The 19,292-nt window shown below is 38.8% G+C and overlaps 1 protein-coding gene across 2 annotated transcripts in view; it reads right to left on the bottom strand.

Moving 5' to 3' along the window:
* csmd1a (CUB and Sushi multiple domains 1a) overlaps positions 1 to 19,292 on the bottom strand; it is a 378,013-nt gene that overhangs the window by 8,974 nt on the left and 349,747 nt on the right. Inside the window, exons 63-74 of one of the 2 annotated variants that reach the window (XM_067487721.1) lie at positions 17,561 to 17,734; positions 17,246 to 17,312; positions 16,116 to 16,222; positions 14,612 to 14,685; positions 13,518 to 13,629; positions 13,160 to 13,339; positions 12,543 to 12,605; positions 11,629 to 11,790; positions 10,419 to 10,531; positions 5,839 to 5,926; positions 5,479 to 5,605; positions 2,855 to 2,917 (exon numbers count right to left, since the gene is read on the bottom strand). In XM_067487721.1, coding sequence (XP_067343822.1) covers positions 2,855 to 2,917; positions 5,479 to 5,605; positions 5,839 to 5,926; positions 10,419 to 10,531; positions 11,629 to 11,790; positions 12,543 to 12,605; positions 13,160 to 13,339; positions 13,518 to 13,629; positions 14,612 to 14,685; positions 16,116 to 16,222; positions 17,246 to 17,312; positions 17,561 to 17,734 — 1,330 coding nt within the window. The remainder of the gene's footprint in view (positions 1 to 2,854; positions 2,918 to 5,478; positions 5,606 to 5,838; positions 5,927 to 10,418; positions 10,532 to 11,628; positions 11,791 to 12,542; positions 12,606 to 13,159; positions 13,340 to 13,517; positions 13,630 to 14,611; positions 14,686 to 16,115; positions 16,223 to 17,245; positions 17,313 to 17,560; positions 17,735 to 19,292) is intronic. The other variant, XM_067487730.1, reaches the window with a different exon arrangement.

The raw sequence follows: 19,292 nt of genomic DNA on the forward strand, positions 1-19,292 counted from the left end.
TGGAGGAGCACTGTGTTAATGAATGAATCTTGGTTTCACGAAGATACTTTTGCAAATTTGTATTAAACGTTTAACACGGTTAAAACAAAATACAGTAAAACCTAATGTTTACAAAATGACAAGTAGAACTCACACTCACACACATTTTAGGAAATTAAAATCCAAAGCAAATTTGCAGATGTTTTAATTTACAATATATATGAGCTGTCACCAAGTGAAAAAATGAAAGTTTTCTCACTTATCGTGCTCTGACACAGCTGGGTGTTAATGCTGACTGACTCAGTGACGCGTAAAATCATCACGCTCGGCCCAGTAAGAGTTACAGTCTGCAGCTCATGCAGCTTTAAGCTCAGTAGTTTGGTTTTCTCACATTATTCTCAGACTTTTATGAATGTCTCACTTTCCACTAAGCCTCCAATATAAAAACCAAAAGCAGCCATTTCCAACAAACACGCTTAAACCAGCACGGTATATGATGCAGTACTTGCCGACAACAAAACAGCAATAAGCCACAGTGTATCAGTGACTGATGAATAAAGCCCAGCATGTAGCCCTTAAGGATTCCCATATATTTCTTGGGAGGTAGAGTCAAAAGGCCAGAACCTATTAGATTAAATCCGTCAGGTTCTCAGAGACATTACTCTATTGGGATGCTTGCATTTCTCTGTCTATTGGATGTTTGGAGTCTGAGTTAGCCTCACAGACACAGAAGAAGCTTAAAGCCATAATATTTCAGCTGACTTGAACGAGAACAGGACTTACGTGAAGAAAATGTAAAAACCATTTTCAAAACAACATCAACTTTATTCACTAGGTTCAGATTTGCATTATGTGTACTACTATGTCTCACTGAGTACAGAGTACAACGCACAGGTGCTCAGGGAAATGAAGCATGTGAGTCTATATGTCCTGGTATCACAAGAGTAACCTGAACACAGCTGAAAGTCAAACCTCAACTGAATTCTGAATTCTCAAAAAAGTAAATGTAAACGAGCTCAATTTGTCCTGTCAGCTGTCTTGAAAGACACCTCAAGCTTTAAGACCTGTTGACATTATGGCAGAAAGACATTTGTGCTCTCCTCTCCATTGTTGTGGATGTGGCGTGAGGTGCTGGCTCTGCGAGGACCAGACCATGCCAAAAACCCTTATCTGTTGAAGTCTGACCTTAGCCGCCCTGACCTTTATGGTCACAGCCAATCATGGATGAAAATCTAAATGAGCCGACCTGTGTTTCTGAATTTCTGTAGAACGATGAATTACCCCGGTATCAAAACCAGACAAACACTCTATTTAATTGGGAAAATATCAGTATGCAGATGTGGATACTCGGATTGTAAAAAAAGAAAAAAAAAAAAACGTGTCGAGTCTCCGAAATGCAGTTAAACTTCAAAACAAGTTTATGTTTGAAGTTCACATTTGGAATTTGAAATTTAATGCTATGCATCCACTGTTGGCAAAATGAGCATTCTAGCTAAAATGGTGTCATTTTGTGCAGCGCTTCCTATTTTGGAACAGTATTTTGGAGGAAAGTGCAGTTGTTTTTTTGCAATAATGCAAACCTGCCTTGAGATTTACCTTTGAGATTAAAAAGGTACAAACTTAGAGGAGGGTGGATTTATTGTACCAAATCTACACATTGCATAAACACAATCACGGTGGGAGTGGGACCATGAACTTCAGGGATTCAGCTGGCGATTGCCGATCTCCTTTGAGCAGAGGATCTGCTGCCATCCTGTGAATTGTACTCACTGGGTCAAAAGAGTAACTCATTACTGAGTCTGCGTGAATGAGGATTTTAGGAGACTTACTGCCAGGGTCTGAACGGATTCATGCCGAAATATAACCACCACCTCCTAATTTGTCTGTTTGCCGCTGACTACTTTTTTGGATAATCAGGTCCTATAATCCAGTTAGATATAATCACTTACACCCAAACCCTGTGGAACTATTAGCAGGGAGGAGTGATGCATCTGAAATACGGTTAGACTCTGACCTCATTAACAGTATGTGGATGTTCGTGTATGCTGGTCGACATCCAAGCCTGGGGAGCCACTAAGCCTACCCTACATGTTCAAGCCATTACTTTACAAAACTGCACACACACAGACCTCCCTGAGTGGCAGCAGTTCACATCCCTGCACTGGTTTATGCTTGTGGCCGTAGCAAGAGTTGAATTTTAGTGGTAGAAAGAAAAACAGCACACACGTAATTGCTCTGACATATAATGTACAGACATACAAGCAGGGAGAAACCCACTCATCAACCTTACCTTCTGAAACGTTACATCCTTCAGTTTCTGCTGTCGTGCTAGGCATTTTGTTAACTTGCTATCATTCAGTGAAGATGAAACTAATTTTCTGGTTACAGGTAACAGAAATAAAAACAACAGAGATACTCTGTACATAACACTTTCTTTGATTAGACCAGTTCATAGTATTTGTTCTTAATGGCATCATGCTGACAGGGAGATGACAATGAGATCAAAGACAAAATAAAATGCCCTCTATTTAGCTTTACATGACTGCTGTTTGAACACAGTAGGGCTGCACTGTTTCTACTATTAATATCAGCCCACTTACCTTCAGCTGATGTAGGCAGTGTTGTGTCTTTTTTATTTTTCAAATCTAACGATTTTAGCCTACACATTTCATTAACGTTGATAGAAGTAAATTCAGATTCAGTTCAGCTCTGAACGTTTAAATTGCATGAATTTGTCAATTTGTGCAGCCTTACTAAAACAGCATCGGAAACAAAACTGAAAAAATTAAAAACACATGAAAAGTTTGACGGAGGATGTGGCGGCGGGCGGAGGTCTGGTTGCTATTAGAAACCAGGTGAATGACAGGTGTCTTACCTGCCGCCAGGCCCCCAGGTGTCTTTTGGTCTCTCATTGTCATCTGTGTCAGCAGACAAAGTCCTGCATACAACCATCAGCTTTAATATACATAAACTAACATTGCACACTGCTAACTGGCAACAGGCTGTGTAACACATTGTAAAGTAGTATAATAATATTTGGTAAAATGCCTCGTAATCATTCATATGCATGAGAAATTTAATGTCACTGTCTCCAAGTCTACATGACCCTCAACACAGCAGTCACCATCTTGGATTCACAACATTACATTACAAAGCACCAGACAGAACACTGTGTTCAATAAAACCAGTCATTTAGTTTTAACCTTCACTAAGTGTTTGGAATTTTGTGCTTTCAAACTTGTGTAAACCTGCCTGTCCTTCCAAAAAGCTCTTATTTCACCCACTCAGTACCTTTCAGTGGTATTTTAGGACACTTCATGTACCAAACGCATAACTTGTCCACACAGTTTAGAACAAACAAATCACGAGTTAGTGATGTTTTTTTTAGTGTTGTCTTTATTAAATGTACTTTATTCTGATATTTTGCAAGGTTGGAAAAAGCATGAATTCTGTCCGAAAGCAAGTAAATTACGTGCCTACCTGAAGCCTTTCGGTGCCATTTATACTCAAATTTCATGTGCATTAAAATGTACATGTGCAATTCAGACAAATTTGTACTAAGTTTGAATAATGGAAGATGCTTAACAAAAATAATTGATTGTTGTTTCCTTCCCTGTTTGAGGTTTTGTCAGGTAAAAGTGATCTTTAACTATGGTTTTCATCGAGCAACGGATTAAACAAACCACATCTTTAAGACAGATTGTATAATGACAGTAGACAGTAGCTCACTGGATACTTGGAAGAAACAATGGAAAATAAAATATGTGGACATAGGTGGACAGCTTCACCTTGTTATTATGGTTTTATTGTTAGAGGTGAATTTGCCTTTTATCTGGACAGATTGTTTGTAATATAGGAGAAGCTGAACTGGCCTTTGGCTTGTAAGGAAAAAGTCCGCTTGTAATAGCTAGTAGAGGCGATGCAACTCCACCTACTGATAATGTATCCTGATTAACATCCTATACAATATGCATCTTCTGTCTAGATATCATCTATGGACTTAAAGTAACAGGTTTATGTAGGCCTTTGCCCATCTTTAGGAAGAAGACAAACGTAGCAGGACAAACAACTGATAGCAGAAAACTTTCTGCTGTCTGAAACATAAATAACTGTGCAGCAGTGCTAATCTAACAAGATTTGCAGACTGACTCAGAGGAATTGTGCTGCAAGTTTGAAAAGATATAAAACAGTTCTTACAAAGTTGGACTAAAATGCTGTTTTGAAGTTTCGAACACTTTATCTCAGTAAGGACTTTTAATTGATGCTTTCGGGTCTAATAAATACAACATCTTTGTTATGGGGTCTTGCAGTTGCAATAATACACCCTAGACCAAAAAAAAATGTTTATGAATTTCTTTAAAGCTTGACGTTTTTTTCGTTTTTATTCACTTATAATCTGCTGTAAACTCAAAATACAACAGACTACTTCTACGGTTCTCCTATGACAATATTAATAAAATTGATAAAAACATGTTACTTTAAAGCTTAAAAATTGGAGAAATAAAATGAAGCCATTTGTTAGGATTGATTTCTTTGAGAGGCGTGATAAATAAAGTCTAACGTTTTTGTACCAGCCTCTCAGAATAAGAAGTCCCATCATCTAGAGCAGCTACTAAAAAAGTAAAGCAGTAGAAAAGTAATAAGATGTTTATTAGCATGAGGCTCAAGACAAAGCTAATTGGGAAAACATCAAACTTAAAGAAACTGAAATTGTCACAACTTTAACTAGGATACTTCTGATCATTTTATAAATTAATCATATTGTCCACAATCCAAACGGTGCCAAAAAACATTTGATCATTTATACTCATATTAATTAGCCATTATCCTGCAGCCTGGATTAGCTTGTTCATAAGTGACATAGACCTCAATTACTGTCCATAAACTAACACATCAGCCAGACACACAGCTCCACTGGGTAACATATTTCTTCATTCCACAACCTGTGTTCAATAGAAATTTTGTCTATAGTGATGTGAATCACCGTACCTCCAGCAGAGATCTCAGGCACATGCAGGTGACCGGCTGCAGTACAAGGAAAAGCCAGTTTGTAGCATGTGAGGCAAAATGTGTTAAAATATTCATCCATCCATCATCTGACACCGCTTATCCTATGTGGGTCAGGGGGTGGGGGGCTGTTATCGGGCAAGAGGCAGGGTACGCCAGTGTATTGCAGGGCCACAGAGAGGCATACACAGACAGACAAACCATTCGCATTCACACCTACGGGCAATTTTAGATTCACCATATAACCTAACATGCATGTTTGTGTTGAGTGTGGGAGGAAGCCGGAGCACCCGGAGGAAACCCACTCCAAACAATTCTAATTTACATTACTTTGGAGGCCATTAAGCCAACCACTTTGCTACAGAGGTAGCAGACAAAGCCAGTTTTGAAACAGCTGTTTCTGTTCTACTTGATTATATGTTCAGCTGTTGTATTCTACGCTGCTGATTATCTGTTTGTCTCTAATGGATTTATGTTGAGATTATATCTTACCTGTGTTTGTAGAGGTAGAAGGCAAATCCAGATAGTATGAGGGCAAAGAAAGGAACCAAGATGGCTGCTGCCACTGAGCTGCTGTTTGTGTAGGGGTTGGATGGGTCCATTGCCATGGTTACCAGACCTGGGGATACAGAGAGAATAAGACTCACAAATGCATGAATATATACAGACAGGCAGCCTTTTGGTTGGTCAGAGCTTACCTGAGCTGCATTTCTCCTGTTTACTCAGATTAAATTTTGTTCACACTGACAAAAACATTTCTACAATTTGACCACTTTCATAAGGAAAATAGTTTTGTATGAAGGTCAGTTATGTTTTGCTTGTGTTTGGTGCTGATGTTACAGACAAACCTACCTTGCCTCGTCAGGTAGAACTTGCCAAAATCTTTACTGTGAATATGCCCTTGGTAGACAAATGTCTTCTGGTCAGATTCTGCAGTAACCTGCAAAGCAGAACAGTTTAATGTGAATGTTGTGCAGAGTCAGTGGGATGTTGTGTGTGTGTGTTTTCAGTATTAAAGGTTGACTGTGATTGAGGCACAAAGTGGTGTGGAAGCTGTGCTAGTGTGACAGAGGAAGTATGACAGATCGACTGCGACTCTGTTAACCAAAACCACAGTGGGAAGTTTCTCTAGGAAGGTTTTCTCACTTCAACTAGAATTATTTACTGTTTTCAAAGTGAAGCGAAGGATAAAAAAAAAAAAAAAAAAAATATTGGGAGACGTGGGGTTATAAAGATATTTTAAGGACAGACAGGAGAATATGCAATTACCTTCCTGTCGAGATGACAACAGACTGATGTAAACATGAAGCTCACAGCAGTCAGTCATGTGTTGTTTAATGCATTTATTTTGATAAAAGCAAATATCGAACATTCAATGTGTTAATGGTTTTATTGGCACTACAAGCGCAGTATGAGTCTGAATGAGTCCGAGTGCCAGCATGTCGCCATCCCTGCTACTCTGGCCTCCCTTCTCTCTGCACCTCCTTCCACTCCCCTCTCTACCATTTCTTGTGTTTGGAGATTGAGGCAGCAATGTTTTACCCACAAATCGACAATCGCAATTTCATCTTCTAACTTAAAAGAGATTGTTTTTCCAGGTATCACAACTTGGCCATTACAAGCCAGACTCTGTTATTTAGAGTCTGGTAAATTGAAAGTCCACTGTATGTGGCTCCATACTTTCTTACATCCTTTTTTTCCTTTATCCTGGTCTGCTGCTATTCCACCACTTGGTTACTTCATTCATTCCATTCTCGTAGGAACTGAGTTTTAATCGACTGTTCAGTTGCAGACATGATCTTCAAGAAGTTAAAGTTTCTAATAACCCATCAAGCCAAGTTCAACATTCACCATCTAAATCATACACCAAAGATAAATTGGAAGCAAATGTGCGATAATTCAACAATATCTGAGTCCTGATGGGGAGTTACATGCTGGAATAATGTCCTGGCCGGTCTAGTAACGTGCTGAAGTCTCTGCAGGATATCTGGAAACCTCATGGTGACAAGAAGGCAACAGACATTGTACATTACAGCCTGCAGCTGACAGGGAAGTACAGTGAACTTACTATGTACTTAGTAACAACAGTGTACCTCCACATACCTACGCATACATACTGGTTGTTACTTGATAACTAAGCAAAGTTTGGGGATAACAGAGTAACTAGATGAGACAATACCTACAGCATAAGTATTTTGTAATTAAGTAATTATTACATAATTACATGATAGGTTTCGATTACTTATGGTGTAACTACTGATAAGAGAAGGGTACGTTTGCTGTACTTACCCTGAAAGTCCCGGGTTCTAATCTACAATGTTACCGACATGGCAAAAGTGATGGTACCCACACTGTTCTCTGGAATAAGTTGAAACTTACCAAAGTAATTGGCATCTGCTATGCTCTACTTCCTTTTGATTTTGAAGCACTTTTTAAAGCTCTCAGTGAGACTTAAACACTTCTCAACTGGCAGTTTGTCCCCATTCCCCTGAGTAAACTGCTCTAGTTCTTTCAGATGTGATGCCTCCTCCCAACTGTGGTTATCAGCTCTTTCTATAGATGTTCAATTGGATTAAGACCAAGAGTCACAGCAGCCACTTCAGAAAAGTCAAATGTTTTTATCTCATCCACTTAGTGATTCCAGACGTATGTTCTAAGCAATTATCCTGTTGGAGGACCCGTGACCTGTGACCAAGACAGAGCTCTCTGACACTGAGCACTATATTTTTCTCCAGAACACCTTGATAATCTTCCGATTTCTGTTCCCCTAACATAACTGAGCCTCCTCTATGTTTCAAAGTGGAGATGTTCTCTTTTCTGCCAGAGTCACTGAACAGCTGGTGTGACTTTCAAAAATCTCTTGCTTCATTAAATCTTTGCAAATGATTTTCTCCCAGCAGCACTGTGTTTTGTCAAGAAGCTACTTAGCAAACTCAATTCATTTTTTTAAAATTGTTTGTTCATTTAAGCTGAGGTCTTCCTGTCACAGTGGGTATTTCAGGGTGGACCCAAGTGCAACAAGGAGAGAGGGGGGGTATGGTAAAAAGGGCTTTATTTCGGATTATAATGAAAAGATAAGAAATACTAACATAAACTCAGTTCTATGAAGGAGGACAAAGCTGACACAATTTCAGGTAACAGTAATATTGGAGGCAAGAAAGTAACTTGGGAATGGACATATAAAATAAGAAATGGAACAAGGGCTGGGCGGGCAAACTGAGGAACTGGAAAGGGAAATACACATAATTCAAAGATTGAGCTAGAAGTTAAAAGTGAGCACAGACACAAGAACTAGCAGATAACCATGATCTAGGAAATAAACTTAAACAAGGGCTATGGAAACTAAGAATCTTAATAGGAGAAGCAAACATAGAACTAACGCGGTTGGGGCTAACAAACTAAGGAGTGAATGAGCTTTCGAGAATAGAACAAATAAACCTGGACACTACAAGAACATTTTTGCATTTTTGTTGCATGGCACAGCACAGGACAAAACAAAACAAAGACAATACTTACTGCATTCGGTAATACTGTGTATCTATACGCTAATCAATGCACAATTAAATGTGCTGCAAAGCTGGCTAAGACCAGTATTCGTGTTAAATTATGTTTTGACGTAACACTGGGCTCTGCAGTGGGTATGAGGCCATCTTATCTGTTCCACAACAGGCAATGCCTTTGTCTTATTTCTCCTGATCTAGTTCTTCTAGTCAAAGTGGTACATCTGATGTTTCACTTGGTTCTTTTTCTACTATTCAATGTATTTTTTTTGTTCAATGTGGGGTCAAATTTACACATCCAGGCAGTTGGCTATGATCCCACGGAGCCTGAAATTCTGAATAAAATTAGCAGCTTTGCGGTGGACACATTGATGCCAAACAGAGGCTATTTCTCCATTTAAAAAGAAAACAATCTGGTAGAAATATCATTAAAATTCACTCATTAGACACAATTTCTCAGAGGTTCCAATATTTTTGTTCTGTCCAGATCTTTTTCGCAGCTATTCTGCTCCACTCTGCAGAAAACCAAAGGCAATGAGGTGTTAGGTGTTATATTAGTCATGTCTGCATATTCTAAATCAGTCCCTGGTTTGTCCATTTACTGCTGCCCCTGTGACTGACAGACTGAAGTGCACTCTGTAGCGAGTGAACAAGGGGAAATTGGAGACATTTTGTTTGTCATCAGCGACAGGTGTATCTTTGGATAATGGTAAGTTTCAGATCTATAAAGTGCGAACAATTGCACTGTTGGCTTGCCAGCAGAAACTTAGTGTTTTCATTCGTTCATGGTAACTCCCCTTAAAACCACAGATTTATCTGTTTACACTTCCTTTATTTATTTATTTATTTGACATTAAATAGTGTGTGGAATAAATTAAGATAAAACTTGAAGTAAGACAGTACGTGAACTGGAGTCTGGTGATGAATGTGAAGGGGAAGAACCTGCTATTGCCCAACTGAGGCTTCATTTACAGTAGGATCATGTCTGTGTTTCCTAACAAAGTTAGTCATTCTTTCAAAACTCAGCTTTAGCATAGACTTATTCCTTGTTTCAAAGTTTATTGGGTAGCTAGTGACAAAAACACACTGCCTTCTAGCTGTAGCTTCATATTTATTCTAATGAGATGAGAGTTGTGCTGATCCTGTCATTCAACACAACAGCAAGAAAGCAAGAAGCATACTTCCGAAAAAGTCAAACTATTCTTTTAAAATGTAATCAGTGGGTTGGGTCTCAAATGCTGTATTTCTATTTCTCTACAATGGACAATAATTATAAAGACAATAATAAGTAAAGAAATTACTGGTCCGAAAAGTTCTTTCTAGATGACATGAGGAAATTGAACACAACATGTAGGAGTTAAACAAAAATTATTTGTAAAAGCATAAATAAATTCTTTGTAAAGTACTTTTAAAAGATAAAGTACTAAATATTGAGCACTGACAAGAATAAATTCCGACGGCTTTTAGTAATTTCATCCAGTGCTGATTATTTTATGCAACAAATTTCTTCTTAAGTGTTTGTTACATAGAGAGAAACAACAGCTTTGTGATAAACCACATTATTCCTCTTTTTGAAAATATGTTAATAGGTTAATTAGCTGTCATTGAATTTCAAAATCTGTTTTGCATAATGTGACAGTGGATTAGTGTAGACTCTCAAAACACCTCTTTCTTAAGTCTTCATCCACTGTAGTAAGAGTGAGGTGAGCAATGGGGTATGAATGATAATACAATACATTATTTATTCAGAGCAAGACAATAGATTTTTGGAGTTTAATGATGCATTCACATGCTGTTATTGCAGTTATGTTGTCCAAAAACATTCACATTAGTGTAGTGATTGCAATTTTTACTATTACAAAAGACATATGTAGGTATGAAGGTATATGTAAAACATGTAAAAGCTTGTGAGATGTGTAAAAGATGTCTTACATATCCATCCATAGCCCAGTTGTCATTTTTAAACTTGCTGTAGTAATGTTCTGTTGGGCCCTTTACTTGGTAGACTTTCAGCAACAGCTGGTTTTCCTCTGATTTATAGGAACCTAGATTAATAAAGACAGAACACAAAGTAAAAACACTGGTGATACACTTCATTTTAAGGCAGTTTTCTGTGCCTAATTCTAGTTAGCTTCTAAATTGCATTGGCATTTAGCAGGACACTAAGGTCAAAGTATCTTTGAAGGTTGGCAAACAGAAAGACAGACAGACAGGTTGAGCGACCAACAGAAAAAAGAAAACAACTTGACATTTTGAATTATCACACTCTATTTCCTTCACCAACCACCTGACACATTACCGGGGTAAAAGTGACCTTTCCCCCTTAGCTACATGTCTTAACGTGGTTAGTGCCAACACGGAAGCTGCTGCTGTTCTATGTGACAAATCCATGTAACAAAAAAAAAAAATAACAAAGATTAAAATGATGTGCTACACATTGGAAGTCCTTGTCTGCTACCTGTAGAAAATCTGTCCTGACCCTGGGTTCAAATTGCACCACTGATTGTGAAATGTCAAAACACACATGAACTTCAGTGGGAGAGTCAGAAAGATTTTCCCAGTTGCTCTAACACTTAACAACAACCATGTTATTTTCATAAAAGACATTGAATGCATCTGAAGTGCATCCAAATAAAGAATTCACGATGTGCTCTGGAGCACTGCTTGGGGCTTCATGTTGCACAGGTAACTTGGGCCTTCAGGCTGGCGTGGTGATTCTGCCGCTGTATTGGTGTAAAGGGGCCCAGAAACACATATTGTTTATTCCCACCAGTGCCCCTCCATGGGGTATTATTTAACATATTAATAACCTGTCTCAGCTATTGCACAAAACATTTTTACCTTCATGTGCAATGTGTATATTTGTAAAACCTTGAATGGACTTACTGTGTGTGTGCAATCTACAGCAGGGAACTGTGCCAATGTAGCAGTAAGGTCTAGTATTGAAAGGGTGACTGGATCTTTACAAACCTGCAGTATATGTACACTTACATTCACGCATTAGTTTGTGTTATTTATAGTGCATTTAAGTTTTCAAATCATCAACTCCTGGCATGTGAGTTCTCTTTTAATCTCACAAGCTATCAAGTCCCTAAAATAGCAGGCGTTGCACTTTTGTCAAGTTGTTGGTTTGTTTTTTTACCTGACAGTCTAATTGACACTCCGCTGGTCTCCAGTAGTGTGACGTTAACTCTGCCACTGGTAGCATTTAAACCAAGAACTGTAAAGGTGGTGGCCTGTCTCTTTCCTAGATACTCGTAGAAGCCACTCCACTCAGAGTTTGGAGAGAACACATCCACTGGAACTGTAATGGTGACACATAAACAAAAAAATGTAACTCTGTGTAACATTTTATTTAATCAAAGGATAAAAACAGCTGCTAAAGCTTCGGTCTCAAAGAGCGACCGATGGCACCGTATGATTTTCTTAACAGAATCAACTGCAGAATTGCCAGGCCAGCGATTTTCCAGCTACAAGATAAAGGTCACCAACAGTGATGATAATATTAAAAAGGTCAGTGATAGAACACAACATATCTATCTCTTGTTCTTTTATAATTGAGTGTTGCAGGGGGTCAGTATCTGGCTGCCTGAATACTAAGGAATTATTACTTATTCAAAACTCGGCAACTTCAGAAATCTTGCAAAAGTCACACAACTTTGGTCGTTTTCCACTGGTGTCTCTCTTCACTGGCTCCCCCTAAATGCATATATTGATTATAAAATCCTGCTTCAAACGTACAAGATACTACATGGTATTGCACCTGAATGATATCACAGATTTATTTACTTGGTCTGAGGCTGCACTCTGTTCACAGGAAAATTCACTGTCATCCTATAAATCTGAAATAAGACAGCTTGTCCTGACAGAAGAAATATGTAGTCAACCATCACTACAACTTTCTACCTCCAAAGCCATTTCATTGTCAAATAAACGTATAACCTTCATTATTAAAAAACAATATAATAAACTTCAAATGCTGCAAAAAGCTAGTGCAATTAGTATGATTAAAGTTATACTCCGGTGTATTTGTGTAGCGCAGTTTATTCCGCATACCCCGAATCTTGTTCTTCTGGACATCTGACTCTCCTCTGCCTTTGGGATTGACTTTCACTCCCACTGAAACATAAAGTAGCATCAAGATTAGTTTCAAACTAAAGAAAAATCCAAAACACAAGATAGAAATCTGCTTTTTTTTTTTTTTTGGGTTATAAACTTTATTGTTGGTTGTCACACATCACTATATTCAGAGCCATCAGCTCTTCATCTGTGAGACTACGAATATGTGATAAGAAACAGCGACGATAAACAAACATCACCCTGGCCTGCATGATTCGCCCAAGTCTGATTTATGAGAGCATAGCAATAATATTAGGGTAATATTCTGGCTATAAGTCGAAGTGTCCCTGGGCAAGACACTGAACCCCTAACAGCCCATTCCCCTCCCCAGCTGTGCAGTGCCGGTCCAAGCCCGGTAGAAATCTGCCAAATCAACACGTGGACAATGATCCGCTGTGGCGACCCTGAACTTACGGGATCAGCCGAAAGGAAAAAAAAAAAAAAATCTGTAATTATCTAAAACCAAATGGGACTATAGCATCCAGTTTACATATTAAGATCAACATCCGCCCAGTTTATACAAGCAATTAATGTTTAAAATAGGATGTGAATACCTTTACAAAGAGGGGGTTTGCCCGACCATCTTCCATCACTTCTGCAGGTTCTGTGTTCTGATCCCCCAGACAGATAAAAACCATCTTGACACGTGTAAATCAGTGTGTATCCCAGTGTAGGAAGGTCCATCGATCGAACATCTACATTAGTGGGGGTCTCTGGCTGTCTGCATGAGTGAGCTGGGTTATGAGGAAGAGAAAACAATTTCAGTTAACACTGACCTTTATGACAAAATATAGGAAACTTCAAGATTCAAATAAAAATGTAAGCAAAATGTCAACAGCAACAACAAAATAGAAGTACTGAGTTAGTATCTTTTTGTTGTACACAGAGTAATCATAGACAGTTATTTCTTACCGATGCACTCAGGCTGGGTTCCACTCCAGGTCAGGTTGTCCAGGCACGTTCTCGTGGTTGAACCAAGAATGTGGTAGTTCTTGCGGCACTTGAAGGAAATCTTACTGCCAACCTATGTTAAACAAAAGCACAAAAATTCTCTTCATCTCTTTTTTGTCCCCCGGCCCGTAAGACTACAGTCGGCAGCACTGGAGGGCTGTTGTTTAACTTGAATTATCGCTTTCAAAATAAATCTTCTGAATTAATCTCTAATTTTACTTACTCCTTAAAAACACAATAAGAATAAATGCTTCCTTTTTTTTTTCTCCTTTGGTTTATAGAATACTTTAAACATGCTGTGCCTGCTTTCTCTAATAATGGTGATGAGGCCTCCTTCTCTTTGCAGAGATGTCAGCCGAAATATGACATGTGGATGATATCCAATTATGCTTTCACAAATTGAAGGATTTGCATGTTTGCTTAAATTCCATTAAGGATTGGACAACCAATATATTCCATCAACAGCTTCTTATCTGTGCTCCAGACAGCCTTGTCCCTGAGATGGAGGAAAATATTGCCTCCACCTGTCATCCATTAAGTCTGAACCCAGATATATGGCAGTTATTTTTCACCAGGTCTTTACTTTTGACCTCCATGTTGAATATTTGATTGACTATTGTTTTCTTTTTTTTAAACGAGGACCTCAAGCCCACTCTATCCAAGATTTAAAAAAGGATCCATATTTATTCCTTCTTCAGCTCCTTTTGTACTTATCCTTTGACCACCTCAAGTGGCAGACTATTACTATTATTAATATTTTTTGGACATGGTCTAGTAAAATATCTCACATATTCATCTTTACCTACTTTAAATGGCTCCTTACCTAGTTTAGAAATAAAGTTTATTCTTATTAATTAATTCAAAGAGTTTGCTGAGTTCAGTTGGCTAAATGCAAAATACTTTGATTTAATTTGCATAATTACATTTTGGACAAGGTTAACCAGTTAATAACTCTTACAGAAAAGGGCTATTTTCTGGGCTAAGTTTGTAGATACCTGTTGGTCTTTAACATACTTTTTAGAAAATACAGTCATTTGATAAACAATGTTTCTCACCTGAAAGCCCTGGGCCATAACTGGGATGCCATAAGCTGGAGTTCCTGGGTCCCGACAGCTATTAAAGGCTGGGTCTGCAAACATGCAGAAACAAACACATACACACAGATATACTTTTACTTTTTCCACAGATTTCATGGTGCAGTAAGTAGGGCCCAATCACAGAAAAGGTCAGAGCCCAAGAAGTAGTATGATAAATTATATTCTATGACCCAAAGAATGGTGTGTAAGTTGCTTTAGAACTTATTCTTGGCGTTAAAATTTCTGTTTTACAATTGTATGCAGTCCCCTCGGTATTCTTCTTAATTTTTGTTTCACGCAATTTACTGCAAAATATATTTTAATTACTTTTTTTTGTAAAAACATATTTTAGATGTTTATGTTGTTTGTAAAATGACAAAACAACAACAACAACAAAAAACAGTGATCCCAGGAGAAAAGTGGTGTAAATAATTGTGAAAGGTTTAAACCACCAGGACTCTTTTTATACTGGCTCTGTGGCTAAGCTGAGTAACTGGACAAGAAAGACAATGCTCAGGGAAGTGACCATGAACCCATTGGTCACATTAGCAGACCTGCACTTATACATGAAGTAAATATTCTAAAATATAGGGACATATATTAAACAGCAGTAATTACATGTACTCGAGTACTGGTCAGGACATAGAGTTATCACTGTAGGTGGATTTTATATGTAACACTTACTTTTAGCAGAACAACATGACAGAAATTTTGTAATATCACCACAGGGTCCTTTTCACTTCGAGCTATTACACAATCATTTAGCTTTTCCCAAAACAAGCTTCATGCTTTTAGAATATTTACCACAAAAACCTCAAGTTTGCTTCCAATAAGTTGCAATAAGTTGTTGAGAGGCTGGCTTTCAAGATAAAACCTTCATAAAAACCAAACGCTGACATCAAAACCACACACTTCATCTATCGATTAGATAACATCTCCGGCTCGATCTGCAGAGGAATACTAATGCTAACATTTCTATATGAGTAAGCTCCACAAACATGTTTACTAATAATCTCATTTCACACAGTTTTATTCAGAATTTATTGAAGTAAACAAACTGTAAACAAACTTCTTCCATGTGCCAGCACAAGTCTAAAAAGGCATTGTAATATAATGTCACAGACTATACCTTATTCTGTACTGCACTGTATTTAAATACTGTAAACGACTGATCGTTCATGACATTTACTATACTTTGTGATGTGAAGAGGCTTGACTTGTAGCCGTTTAGCTGCAGTGTCATGGTATTATTGAATTTAAAATAAAGAGAAGAAGAACATCCTCCTACTGCAAACTAATGTGCTACTGTAAAAGGGTGTCACACAGACAAACTTTAGTACTTTAATAATGCCTATATTATTATTAACACCCACGTCAGTGCTTCTTTGTTGGGGGCTCACACCATCGAGGCAGTGCACTCTTTGAAAAGTGATGCGCACGCGGTGTAATTGGGGGCAAAAAAACGGGTTTGTCTTTTAATTACCTATACATGCTGGTTGTTGTCCACTCCACATCCCATCAGCTTGACAGACTCTGGAGGCAGAGCCTACAAGCAAATACGGGGCATGGCAGTAGAACCTGACCTCTGACCTGTGTAAAAAAACAATATTAGATTACACACACACACACAAAGAAATCAGTGCTTGCAGCCCTCTGCTATCGTAGGACAGTTTAGGATGGGATGTGTAATAAGTGTCTGTGTCTTTATCTAACCCACTTCACCTTTGGCCCAACATCTTTCTCTTGTTTTTGCTCACAAACTCGGTTTTGTGCTAGAAACTGCCATTCTTACACAGGGGCCAAATAATATCTAGTCTCTTTTTAGATAAATGTTCTCAAGTCAACATTTGGTAACTTTGTTGGAGCAAACAACACTTCCTGAGTTGCTTTCACAGTAAGAGCTCTTTCATATTTAAACACATTTACAGTGAAGCACATTCAGCAGGTTTCGGGGTGTTTTCAGCAGTATTTTCAAGCACCAATTTTAGCCTACGACAGCAAATGTGTCAACGCTGTGTAAGTGACAGAATAGAAAACAGGCAAACAGTGATCAATAAAGCCGAATATTACATGGGTGGCAGGTTGTTACAAGTAAATGAACATGGCAGAAATACACTACCCGGCCTAAGAAAAGGAGCCAGACATTAATATTTCGTTAGCCACCTTCAGCTTTGATTATCGCTCGCATTGGCTGTGGCTTCGTTTCTTAAGCAACGTCACGGAATTGTTTCCAAAATCTTGGGCCACTGAGTGAACTCTTGCCCAGCACATCCCAAAGATTCTCAAAGGGGTTAAGTTGGCCAATCTATGTGTCAAAATAACATCTCATGCTCCCTGAATCACTCTTTTACAATTTGAGCCGCTCCAAAAAAATCCATTGATAGAAAAAAAACTGATCATTCGGTATATTCATGTAGTCAGCTACTCATTGCCTCCGTTAGGATTAAATCATTTGTTGCCACCTGAGACATACTGCAGTAAGTATGACCTATTTGCTTAGTTAAATTCAGGCTTTTTTGGGCAGGTAGTGAACCTCAACTGTCAGATTAGCCGCAGACAGGTAAAGTGACACTTATACATGTATGTACGTGTACTGTATATCTAACCACTAACCGGTATGAAAAGCTGTTCCCCTCCCTGAATCCTCCTCCAGGAGAGCCAGGATCACCACATAACACAGCTTGAAAGACACAACAATGACAGTTAGCAATTTGGCTTGGTTTAAACTGCTGGGCCTTGTGACATCTGCCAGCAGACTACAGATGAAAAATTAGCCTCTGACTGTCTCTGGCACATTTACAGAAAGCTTTGATAGTTCACGCTCCCCAGTTACAAAAATAGCATTTGAAAAACTGTAAAAACTGATAAGGAAACAGTGACATGCATCCTTTTAACGTGTACAGTTTATAGTTTACGTAGCTAACTTACGCAGACACTGAGGTACGTCCCCTGTCCAGGTTCCATTCCCCTCACAGGTTAACACAGCAGGAGTCGACAACTGGTAACCATGGAAACAACTGTAACTAACACTAGACCCCCATGAATGGTCGGTCCCTTCTACTTTCCCATGATGTATTTGAGGAGGAGGTTCACACTGGATCACTAGAACACAAACAAACACAAATGCAAAAGATCATCCACAGATAATATGAGGGACAACATGGTGAATGAGGGAAAGTCTACAGTTCCCATTATCCAAATATGCTGTAGCTTTAAAGAAGGTAAATTGCTTATGGTTGGGAATTTAAATCTGTTTTTGTATTCTGCTGCACTTTGGATTCCATGCTTAAAGCAGTATCCGTTTAAAGTAAATCCCAAATAAGACAACTTTTACAATGTCCAAAACTTGATGCATTCATATTCAGTATAATGTCAGCACTGGTGTGTTTTCTAGCATTCAGCGGGCAGAAAATGAAAGTGGTGGAAAAAGGGCTCATAGTACTGACCTCTGAGCAACTCCCTGGACTGCCCCTCTGTAATTGCTGGTGTTTTGGTGAAAAAAAGTGCTTACTGTGTGGGATTCACAGTCTGTGTGACACGATGGCTACAGATGGGAGGGGTGACATCAAGTGAAAACAAAGAACAGAAGAAGGCAGTAGACAGCTGTGACCACCATATGGGTATTTACTCTCTCAAGGCAGCAGATGACCTATGTCACCACATTTAGGTTGTTTAACCAACAGACAGGCCACGGCCTCCATATGGCCCGAGTGCTTTTGAAAGGACAGTTGGGGTGTTGCATTGCCTGTGATGGCATTTCTGCGTCCGCTATGATAATGGGGAATTAACTGTGATGTGAGGTAGTTTCTTCTCAAATCAGCTAAACCGGGCGCATACAGTTGTAGCCGCAAAACGTTTCCAGCAGCCTCCCTCTTCTGAAATGCTGTCCCACGCTGGGATTTTAGGACTAAATAAATATTTACACTGAGACTACGTTCGATTGCCAGTTAATGCTAATGAATCCCACAAATCTGCCACTACTTTGAAACAGAATTTCATAACCGCTAATGTACATCACCATCGTTGAAATGAACCGGCAGATCACATCGATTAGTGTGCATTAAAAATGCATCTGTTACATGGACAGAAATAGATCCGTCAACATATGACAACATGGATGGCGAGGTGACAGTGTGTTGGAAAGAAACCTAGTGTGTGAATGTGTGGCTTCATACATGCAACTGGACGTGTCTGCACGTGAGGTCACAACACCCTGATGAACATCTGTGTGTGTGTGCACATGAGTGTGGATGCGTGTAACTGCCTAAGATAACGATGACCATCTGCATTGTTTCAAACATCTAAGTCAGTGTAATTCTCATCCAATCAGGAGACAGATGGCTTCACGCTCCATTCACTCTGCTATAATGATGTACGGTGCACACAATACACACAGGGAGACAGCAGACAGACACATAGATGTTGCATGTGTACTGGATACAACAATAAGGAAATATTGAAATACTTTTGTCATATTTAGTTTTTTTCAGCCTGTTTCCGTGTCTACAAATGACTATTTTTGAATGTAATAAATGTCAAATGAACATTTTTTGTTTGCATTATACTGGTTTCCAGGCAACCACGGGAGCTCACACCAAACAAATCAGTTGACTAATTCTAGCTTTGTATGTCACGAGTGTTCTGAGGAAGCCCTGCATTT

The sequence above is a fragment of the Channa argus genome, chromosome 2, assembly GCF_033026475.1.
Source record: "Channa argus isolate prfri chromosome 2, Channa argus male v1.0, whole genome shotgun sequence".
Classification (NCBI taxonomy): Eukaryota; Metazoa; Chordata; class Actinopteri; order Anabantiformes; family Channidae; genus Channa; species Channa argus.